Raw genomic sequence first — 11,155 nt, forward strand, 5'->3', positions numbered from 1 at the left:
TAACCCTCTCTTTCCCTTTAAAGCTCTGAACTTGGCATTTCTCACACCCCAAAGGAGAAGTAGTAGAAGAGAGAATTCAATCTAAACTAAAACATCATTGACAACCGTCTGTAATTAGGACTGACCTTGAGTTTTCTAAGATATTAGACATGCTTAATTGAATCTGTAACCAAAAGTTAAGAGAACAAGAAGTTTCAGACAGTTGCCAGTTACGAAGTAACAAACGTGCTCACAACAATCTATAAAAACAAATGATGGTCACTTAGTTGTTGGCTGCATTAACAAGCCTAAACATTAACGAAGCTTCAAAATAGAAAAGAAAATAACAAAAAATTGATCACAGGAAATTGATCACACCATTTGCAGCGCCTTTTGGAGACATCAGTAATGTCCTTATAACTATGTCCCTCCAGCATTGTGGTAAACTTGAAGAGAACGTGATAGTCATTGTCTGCAAAACAAGTGAGTTCTTCAAAAAGAAAGTAATAACATCAAGTTCTACTCCGTGCCCATCAATTTCACGAAATTCAACAGCTTTCAATTGTAGCAACAAACACTTTGGCACCTCGTTGTACGGAGTAGCATTGAGTAGGAATTCCGTAAAACCCTATAACCAGAATTAAAAGTTAAGATTAGTTTAGAAAACAATTGATACAAAAATTAGAGCATTGAACAGTTATGCAAACCCAAGTCACTTCATCTCATCCATTCCAAATTTGCATGGAAAAGCAGCACCAGCTTACAAATTTGTAAATTTTGTATTCTGATGGGAGCTCATTTTAGTAAGTCCGACCGTCCAATGTCATACGACACAACCCATTTTACGAGCCATAAAGTGGGTTCTTCAAGACAAGATGATATAAAACACCTTGAATCAACACTGAGGCTGGCTAGTTCTATTTGTTAAGTTCGGAATTATGTTTGATCCAATAATTGGTTTATATCAGGAAACGTGCTAGGGCCAAGGTTTGCAGCAGTAAACTAAATCTCAAGATAAACAATAATAGCTCAACAAGAAGTGAGAACTCAAAAAAGGACTTGAGAGAGGCTAGGAACTTGCCTGAGAAAAGATAATGGATTCCAGATTAGGCACCTTAAAGAGAAGATAAAATAATCCTTTAGTAGTTCCACAGGAAAGCTTCGAACTCACTTCCAATTGTCTCAAATTTTGAAAGGTACATTCAGCTAACACATCTTCAAAGTATAGATACTGGCAACCAGGGATATATAAACTATATCAGTAGAAGTAAAACCATAGGTTCATTGAAGACAAATATCAGCTAATTGGGGAAAAAAGAAGAAGAAGCGATAATACCACAATGGGGTCACCTGAAATTTTTAGAAGCTTTACATTCAAAATCCCTTCAGCAAGGTTTTTTAGACCACGTAGTCTTTCCTTGCCTCTTTTTGTATAGATATTCATCGATTCAAAAGGCATGTCAATGTCTGCATCTACTAGTGATGAGAAGCCATGACCCGTGAGAACAAAATCCTCTGGCATGCCAGTGTATGTCAGAGACTGCAGATTTGGTAAAAAAAGGTTGATCTTCAAATTCCAACTGTTTCTGGCAGGACTAGTAATGAATAAGCGTTTCAATGAAGCAACTGAAACACATGAAACCTTCATTTCCACCATGCAACATTTGTTCAACATCAATTCCTCAAGGACAGGGCAGTTGGAAAATAATTGAGTAGTCAAGTCCGCATCCACAAATACGATATGTGTAAGGCGAAGGATCTTGAGCCTTGAAAAAGAAACTGTTGGGGGAAAACCAAGATTCCCTGTCTTTTTACTTTTTGATGAAAGATTCCCAGCCATTTCGATCTCCAACACAGTCAGAGTTTCACAAGTGAACAAGCAAGGGGGTAACAAGAAATCTCTTTGTAAACAAAGGCTGAGTTCTTCAAATTTACGCAATACTAGACTAGAGATCCATCCATAAATCCTACTATTAAACAGGCGATCAGGACCACGATAATCTAGACGGAATTTCTTAATAGTAGGCATATCGTCAGGAAGAAGAGGAGGAGAAGGCAGTACCATCCTATCCAAACAACTCACGAGTCTTTTAGTCTCTTGAAACCGAACAGTTTGGATTGTTCTCGTATCATTAGTTTTAAGAGACGGCTGCCATTCGCAAATGTTAAGAACAGGAACAGACATCACAAGTATTTCCATCTTTTAGCTAAAATGCTGGTCGCAACTACGCATTTAATCGGAAGAAATGAGAAGATATGGTGAAGAAGTGAGTCGTGTAATTCACTGATCCTATCCTTCCCCACACCCATGTTCTTGTGTCTGTAATCTCTTTGACTTAAGTCACTTGTTGATTGTTAAAACCCTATTCAAGATTGTATTGTAGAGTTAGAAACAGATTAATTGTTACATTTCTCAATTCTAATCCAAATATATAAATACAGAGATGAAAATGAAGATCTGAACATAGACATTTCACGAAACTGTGACGAAGGATTAGATTATTATGGTTAAGAGTAGCTAAGAATATAATCAGCACGATAAACCAAACAACAAAAAGGAAATAAAACCCTAATTTTCTCATCAAACAAGCAAAATTAAAAGATTTCCCGCCAATTAATTGAAGCAGGATTGTTTTTACCTGATAAGGAACTTGTACAGAATCTACAGATGAATTCCCTCCCACCAATAGTTTTCTCAACAGTGTAGGCTACAAATTGATGCCCTAGAAATTACGAAATGGAAATGAATTTTACTGATTAAAGACTTGACTTCAGTAGAGATTAGTTGAGTTATTGGAACCTGGATCTTTCATTATTATTTTTATTCCTTTTTGCTAAGTACGGTACTTGTTGTGATGGAGTGGTATTTCATAGGTGTTGGGCTTAATCTAAGGAACCAAGTGAATACATTTTGATGGTGCCGGGCCTGCAATTGCGATCAAAACAGGTCTCATGTATTTGCCTCAAAACAGGTCTCATGTATTTTGCGATAAAATAACATTTGCGATACAAATTTGAAACTGGGTTGCATCGTGTACTACACTTAGTTGAATCCAGATTTATCCAACTTCAAACTGAATGAAACTGAGTTGCATCGAGTGTTACTCTCCAAATTCAAACTGAGAGTTGCATCGTGTGTTACACTTGGGTGAATCCAGATTTATCCAACTTCAAACTGAATGAAACTGGGTTGCATCGAGTATTACTCTCCAAATTCAAACTGAATGAACCTGGTTGCATCTTGTGTTGTTCTTGGATGAATCCGGACTCACTCAGTTTAAGCCAAGATGATCCTGATTTCATCTAGCTTTAAATACAGATCCATACTTCATTGCAACCAACCCATCTCCTTGTCTTCTTATGCAATACTCGGATAAATTAACACAAGCACAACCATTTCTCCTCCTTTTGAAATCAACAACAACAGCTAAATCAAACTCATTGATAACAACGTCATTTTTTATTACTGCACAATACATCAACACCACATCTTCAAATTCAAATCATCTTCTTCTTTGTAATACAAACCCAATATTCAGCAAAAACTCTAGTTCTAATTTCTTCCCAATTTAACAGCAGCACACAAACCTCTTCTTCCTCCTTGTTTTCCAGCTCAAGAACAAACCCAATTTAATCTCCTTCTCCATCTTTGCATCACTTCCAACATCAAAACCCTAACTTCCAACTTCGGACATCAACAAACCCGTCTTTCCTACTCAAAATCGAATTGAATTGGATTGGATTAGATTTGATTTTTGATTTAAAATCAATTCAAAACCCTATAAATTAAGCTTAAAGGATTGAACAAAAAATTATGATGATAGATAAGAACACAGATTCTAATAACAAAAACTGCAGCTAACTTCAGATCGGATATTGGATCTCGTTTTTTCTCTGTCGATGATGGAGAAGAACAATGATTTTGGTTTCAACAATTTTTAGGTTTTAACTGTTTAGTTTAGGGGCATATAGGTAAATTTTTGATAATTATGTTGGGCAAAATACCCAAAATGGTTAATAGGAAAAGTATCTTTTTGATTCCCATCCATTTAAACAGTATCAAATTTTACAAGACTTTCTCACCTATGAATTATTGTTCTAGGTCTAATTGACCAATTTTGTGTTTTGTTTACATCTCTTGGCTAGAATGGCCCTGATCTATTCCCTTCACTAACCAAATATTGTATTTCCCCATATTATATCCAACACATGATCTATAATACAGTAGAAATGCTGCTAATATGGTACCAATTTGCCTAGAGGTGTACCAAAATACATATAGGACAAAACATGCATTGGCTTTTGGTTGGTACACCCCCAAACAAATTGCTATCCCCTATTAGCAATCTTGCATACTAGTTGGTTTTGGATATAATTCGTAGCAAGGGGAATTCCTTTCTCATAATGCTTGGCTTTAGGAGATCACTAAGAGAATCGTCGAATTAAAAAAAAATGGTCATGTATGGGTAAATGAGATTTTTTTTCTCACTATGGCAAACTCAGAAAAAGAAAATATATTAGGTATTATGAACGATAACGGCACCATCACTATGCGATAATTCGTGTGAACACCTCTATAGCCTACAACCATATTGCCAACCACTCTGTTTATCCCTTTTCATATTAAGCCCTAATTTCACTCTCAACTCACATCTCCATATTCTCTTCTACACATTCTTTTACCCTTTCTTTACAAGATTCATATTTTAGATCACGAAAATTAAATTTAGAAATCTCTAAAAAGAAACAACAAAAACCTAATGAATCATCATTGATTTTCTAAGTACCTAACATTGTTTAGAACAAATGGAATTTTCATTTTTAATTACGTAAGGCCAGTTCCTATGCATGAGGCAAATCCTATATCTACCCACTACGGGTAAGGTTAAATGGCAAACTTAATGGGCAAAATGACAACTTTTTTAGTTTTAACATAGAGGTATAGTCTCTATCGAACAGTAGAGTTTTGGTCGCTCAGTAGAGATTTTATTTCCTGATATTATCTATGTCAATTAGTGTTTTATCATCCAATAGTAAAAAAACTAATCCTCTATAAATATATAATCTCGCAAACAATTCACCTCACACTTGCTCTACACCTCTCATTCGAAATGCATCGCGTTTTCTTCCCTGAGAAGAAGAAGTTGGTCTTAATCGAGTTTGGATATCAGTTGCAAATATGGGGGTAACAACCTAACTAGTCTTTAGTTATGAGATAATGTGTTTCAAAGGTTTGTGACTGTTAGCCGGTAATGAAAATTTAAGAACCTTGAAATTAGTATTTTCATCATTAAGAATGATGTGAGAAATTATACAGAAAATTTATAGATAGATAACCAAGATCATCATGGATTTTGCATCGAAGAACGAGTGAGTATCTTAAAAACCTTTAAATCATTTTGAATGACTCAGTTTTAATTAATCAAAATCATATTAACTTATTATTCATATGTATATTCAGAAAACTTTGACGTACCAAATTTGTTGAAGTCAATGGCGGAGAATTTAGTCATGATGAATGCTACGAACTTTTTAAGATTCATGTGTTTGGATCAATTGTTGATTAAGTTTTACGTAATTCTATGTGAAATTTTAAAAGGAGAGGGTACCAAGTATACCACCAACTTTTTCATTCAACAACATGTATGTACAAACCTAACGCAATTGCGAGTAGATCGACTAAATGATCTTTGACAATATATGTATATAGAATTTATAACTCTATCTCTTCTCAATCAGAAAGTCTAGACAATAAAATATGTGATCTCAAGATACGAATTCTCAAGTACACCACCAACTTAATGATCCTTGACAATATATTTATGGACAAACCTATTTTTAAGAAGAGTACTTGGAACGATCTCAAAAATCAATCTCCAAGATCAATGTAGTCGTATCCAAATAATCCAATCGGAATTCTGCCAAGTGTGAAACTTATTATATATCTTTCAAGATATGAATTCTACAAGAACGAGTCTCGGAATCGATCATAATAAATATGGGTGTATCTAATAGAATTAATTATGTACTACTTGTGTAAATCATGTTATAAATATAACAATATAATGAGGAAAAGAAAAAACACAAGACCCAGAAGTTTTGTTAAAGAGGAAACCAACATAGAAGAAAAACCTCGGGACCTCATCAAGATTTGAACACCAGTTTGTATTAAGCCGCTAAAGACACTAGCCCACTATCAAAGTTCGGACTGGAATATAGTTGAGACCGAATCCACCTTCCAAGCCATTCAGTTACAATCGCTCTTCTTACGTCTCTTGAACCTCGCAAGGCTCTACGCAATTGATTCTCTAAGTTGGCGTCCTTTATAGCCTAAGAGTTTCTTCAGCCTAAGTGAAGACTTTTGGTACCAATTTGCCTCTAACAGATAAGCCTACATTATTTTTCGACATATCACAATTGCGTATTAAGTTCAAAATGAGTCACCAAGTTAATCTTTGTGATCAAAAAATTATTTGCTCAGTACGCGAACTTGGAACTTATAAATAATAAGATTAGTGAATTATATTCTAATTAACTCGCGTACATTAACTGATTTGGTCATTCACAAACTGTGATTTTGAGATGTTATTGGATACTTTTTTATTCTCCAGTACAAGAACTGATTTGGTCAGTTCGCGAACTAATTGATTTTAAGAGGTTCTAGGATACCTTTTATACCTTGAGTATATGAACTGATAGAGTTCGTGAACGTATCAATACAAAGGATTCATGAACTCCTAAACGACAAAGTATTCACGAAAGGTTTTGTATAGTTCACAAGATGTTTTAGTCTCGAGAGTTACTAGAAGTTCATCTTATGTTTGAAAGTACACGAACGACTTAATCATTGTGCTTGTGCTAACCAATGTTATGAAAACCGGACCGGCCCGGACGGTTGGCCCAGTTAGCCCGTGACTCAGTCACATTTCCGGGCTGCATCAACAGTGACCCAGTAAAATCAACAAAAAACGGCTTATTTTGTGAGACTCGGTTAACCAGGACGTATTGACCCGTGATTCGGCGTATTTTGTACGAGTCAGTGAGTCGATGGTCCTAATCCTAACAAACGGACCTAGCAAAAATCTATTCAGTTCTATTCTTTCCTTCTATTCTTCTAAATCTTCCATATTCTAGGAGAAACAGAAGGGAACTGGAAGATTTTCTTCCCTAATTCGTAACAAAAATGGAGAAATTTGGTAAGGAAATTGAGGAATTAGGGAAGGAAATTAGGTATTTAGGTTTGTTATCCAAAGAAGAATTCCTTTTTTTTCTTTTCAATTCAAAGAAACCCTAAAAGAGCAAGCAGCAAACAGAATCCTTCTGCTGCTACTGTGATTCAATCGATTTATAAGGTATATGAACTGTTATCATATGTTTTTGACTTTAATTTCCCTTGTGTAAGTTGTAATCTATTTGTTTTAAATTTGGATTGTAGTTTTTGAAATTAACTAGTAATTTGTAGTTCCAAGTTGGTATGAATCCTTTACTTGAACTTGAACATTCATATGAATCCTTTACTTGAACATGCATGTGATGTCTGAATTATAGATTTTTATGTTTAGAGTCTACATTTATTTTAAGTTCATTTTCTGGGTAAGTTTTGGTGTGTATGAAATTGGAGATTTATATATCAGACAAGTAAAAGAAGGCTAAATCCTAAAGTGTGGTTCCCTATTTTGTGAAAAGTAAAGACTGTTCAAAGTGATTTGTGAATGCAAGTGAGAATAGAATGACTTGCACTTTGGATGCTCAACACTTTTGACTGTAATGTTTCTACTTACATTATAGTTCCAATTCATTTTCTAATTTCTCTTGATTACTGTAATTTTCTAATTTTCTAATTACTATGATGTTCATTTTCTAATTTTCTAATTACTGTAATGTTCCACTTTTGACTTGCAAGTGATATTAATATTTCTGATTTCTCTTGATTGTTGTTTATTTGTTATACTTGTACACAAGCCTGACAAAGACAACGGCATCTCTATTTTGATTATTTTGGTGATGTCCTGTGTAACTATTTATTAGTACTCAAACTTATACATGGATTTGATATGTGTTGCAGTAGTAACGATACTGCAATGGCTTCATCTGATACGCAATCATTGCATGATTCACAAATGGAGCCTGAAACTTCAGCTAGAGGAAAAATAGACATTGCTTGGAAGTATGCAAAGGAAGAGAAAGATCCAGTGACTAAGAAAATATCCATAACATGTTTGGTTTGTATGAGAAAGATTATGGGTGGAGGAATCAATAGGCTGAGTAAGCATCTTGCTGGACAAAGAGGGGAAATCACACCTTGTAAAAGAGTTAGTCCAGATGTTCGATATCAAATGCTAGAGTCATTGAAAGAGACATCTACAAAGAAGTGACAAAGAGAGGTTGAGGCTGATGACGACCAGGATAACGATGTTCAGGAAATCGAAGAAGTTCAAATGAATATGCAAACTACTGTGCCCATAACAACAAGTAGAAATGGAGGTAGTCAGAGGGTCGCAGGGGTAGCTAACCAAAAAAGCACAGGAATAGGTGGATATTTTGCACCTCGAACTGCTCCTGGTTCTCAACCATCAATAAGAAGTGCACTTGCGAGCAAAGAAGTAAAGAAACAAACAGATTTGGCTGTTGCTACTTGGATGTTTGATGCTTGCATCCCATTTAATGCAATTAATTCACATTATTTTCAGCTTATGTTGGATGCAGTCGCTGTAGTTGGTCCTGGATACAAGGCTCCTTCCTACGATGATATTCATACTAATTTATTAAGATCTATGGTTAAAGAAGTACGATTATTTGTTGAAAATTTCCGCAGGTTTTGGGAAGATAAAGGTTGCACTATTATGGTAGATGGATGGAAAGATACAAGTAACCGCAGTTTAATTAACTTTTTAGTTGATTGTCCAAAGGGAACTGTTTTCTTAAAATCAGTGGATGCTTCTGACATGGTGAAGATGGGAGAAAACCTTTTCAATTTGCTTAAAGAAATGGTTGAAATTGTAGGTGAACAACATGTTGTTCAAATGGTAACATATAATGCTAGCAATTATGCACTTGCTGGAAGATTGTTAGAAGAAGAATTCCCTAATACGTACTGGACACCATGTGCTGCACACTCTGTCAATTTGATCTTGAAGGATTTTGGAGAACTGGGTGATATTAAAAATGTCGTCAACAAAGCGGTGAAGGTAACAAAGTACATTTACAATCATTCAATGGTGTTAGCTTTATTGCGTAAACGACCTGGCTGGACTGAAATTACTCGCCCAGCTACTACCTGTTTTGCAACAAATTTTATTGCATTACAAAGCATTATTTATCATAAGCATTACTTGCAAGGACTAGTTACGTGTCCTGAATTTGTTGAGTCTTCGTGCTACAAAGAAGATAAGGGACAGGAATTTTGTAACATAGTAATGAATATTGAATTTTGGAAGACTTGCTCGAAGGTTGTTAAGATTAGTGAGCCATTTGTTCGTGTGTTAAGGATGGTGGATTCAGAAGATACGCCTGCAATGGGTTTCCTGTATGATAACATTATTAAGGTAAAGGATGATGTGTCGAATGTGTTCAACAGAAGGAAAAGAGACTATGAACCTTACATGAAAATTATCAACAGTAGGTTGGATAAGCACTTCAAGAAAAACATTCATATCATGGGATATTGGTTGAATCCTGCTATACAGTATAGTGAAGACATGTCTAAGGATCCTAGAATCCATTCTTGTGTCTTAGACATTATTGAAAATGTTGCAGGATATAATCAAACATTGCAGGACAAGTTCATGAAAGAGAAACAAACTTTTCAGGAAGCAATGGTTGACTTTGGTCGGAATATTGCAATCAACCAACGGAAAACAATGACTCCGGGTAAATTTCATAACACATGAATGTTAATATGATCATTTTGTTCTATTATCATGTAGATTCAATCATAATTACATATATGCATGTTATTTATTTAGCTGAATGATGGAGAAACTTCGGTTGTGCTACTCCAAATCTTCAGAAATTGGCATTTAGAATTCTCAGTCAAACTTGCAGTTCGTCGGGATGTGAGAGGAACTGGAGTGTATTTGAACGTATACATTCCAAGAAAAGAAACAGACTAGAGCATCAAAGGCTGAATGATTTGGTATATGTTCATTATAATCTCCATTTAAAGACGAGGTACTTCTGCAAAATACTTCACATAATTTACATTAAGTACTAGTGTGATTGTCAGTTAGGTACTTTACATACTTTACATTATTGTACTAGTGTGATTGTCATCTTAGCCTTAGGTATTTTACATGCTTCACACATTAAGCTAAATATACTTTTGCTTCCAGGAATAGTACCAAAAAAACATTTAAATGATCCTATAGATTTTGATGCAATCGATTTGACAGAGGATTTGGTAGTAGACGATGACCCTGACCAGATTAATGTTGATGAGCTTGAAGCTACAGCTTCTGATGTAACAATTCCAATGTTTGAAAATGAAAGTCAGAGAAACCATGATTTTCCACAAGCAAGAGCAGGTACTTGGTTGAAGCATTAGTATTATATGACTATTGTGCTTAACTTTGGTTCATTTTGCTAAATAGTTGTGTTGCTTGACAGATGAGGATAATGGAAATGTTGCTGGCGCGTGGAATGAGCTTGATGATAATGATGATATGGATTTGGAAAATGATAGGATGTTTGAACGCCACGATCTGAATGATTTCGGTTATCAAGATGTCGGTTCTGAAGATAACCATTTCAATTTAAACGATCCTCCTCATTGATCTTCCTCGTTTTTTAGAAGTTAAAACTCACTGGTAGAACTTAGATTCCTATCTAAATTTTGGATATCCAGTTATTTAACTTATTTTATTGTTTGATTTTTATAATTTATACTTTGGATAGCTATTTTTATAGTTGAACTTTAAGATTTTAAGTTCAGTATGCCACAACTGTTGATGATGAAGATCAACAGATGATTGGTATAGAGATGTTAGTCATGTTACATGACTTACATAGTTACATCTTACAGGAATACAGCAGGTTCTTACTTCTTAAGCTTATAATATATGTGACCCAGTGAACCCGGGTTGATTCACTGGTTGAACCATTTGACCCTGACCCGGTAACTTTTCCGAGTCGATGCCCGGGTCGGTTTTCAGAACATAGGTGCTAACCAATTGGTACA

At 35.1% G+C, this 11,155-nt stretch overlaps 2 protein-coding genes across 5 annotated transcripts; one reads left to right on the plus strand and one right to left on the minus strand.

Annotated features, from left to right (window-relative positions):
- Positions 1-240: 240 nt before the first annotated feature.
- LOC113339046 (F-box/FBD/LRR-repeat protein At1g78750-like) lies at positions 241-2,774 on the minus strand. The gene is made up of 4 exons (XM_026584446.1): positions 2,619-2,774; positions 1,316-2,342; positions 1,061-1,210; positions 241-607 (listed from the first exon to the last, which is right to left on the minus strand). The coding sequence occupies exons 2-4, from the start codon at positions 2,177-2,179 to the stop codon at positions 338-340; spliced, it is 1,284 nt and encodes a 427-aa protein (XP_026440231.1). The 5' UTR covers positions 2,180-2,342; positions 2,619-2,774; the 3' UTR covers positions 241-337.
- Positions 2,775-7,084: 4,310 nt separating this feature from the next.
- Positions 7,085-10,875, plus strand: LOC113339047. Of its 4 annotated transcripts, none has more exons than XM_026584449.1 (5): positions 7,085-7,331; positions 8,045-9,849; positions 9,945-10,149; positions 10,311-10,502; positions 10,585-10,875. In XM_026584449.1, exons 2-3 carry the CDS (start codon positions 8,418-8,420, stop codon positions 9,950-9,952), a joined length of 1,440 nt encoding a protein of 479 aa, XP_026440234.1. In that variant the 5' UTR covers positions 7,085-7,331; positions 8,045-8,417; the 3' UTR covers positions 9,953-10,149; positions 10,311-10,502; positions 10,585-10,875. The 4 variants fall into 4 exon arrangements, with proteins under 4 accessions (XP_026440234.1, XP_026440235.1, XP_026440232.1 ...); XM_026584450.1 differs by having other exon boundaries at positions 10,371-10,502; XM_026584447.1 differs by having other exon boundaries at positions 10,024-10,149.
- Positions 10,876-11,155: the final 280 nt, after the last annotated feature.

The sequence above is a fragment of the Papaver somniferum genome, unplaced genomic scaffold (assembly GCF_003573695.1).
Source record: "Papaver somniferum cultivar HN1 unplaced genomic scaffold, ASM357369v1 unplaced-scaffold_19, whole genome shotgun sequence".
In the NCBI taxonomy this organism is placed as follows: domain Eukaryota; kingdom Viridiplantae; phylum Streptophyta; class Magnoliopsida; order Ranunculales; family Papaveraceae; genus Papaver; species Papaver somniferum.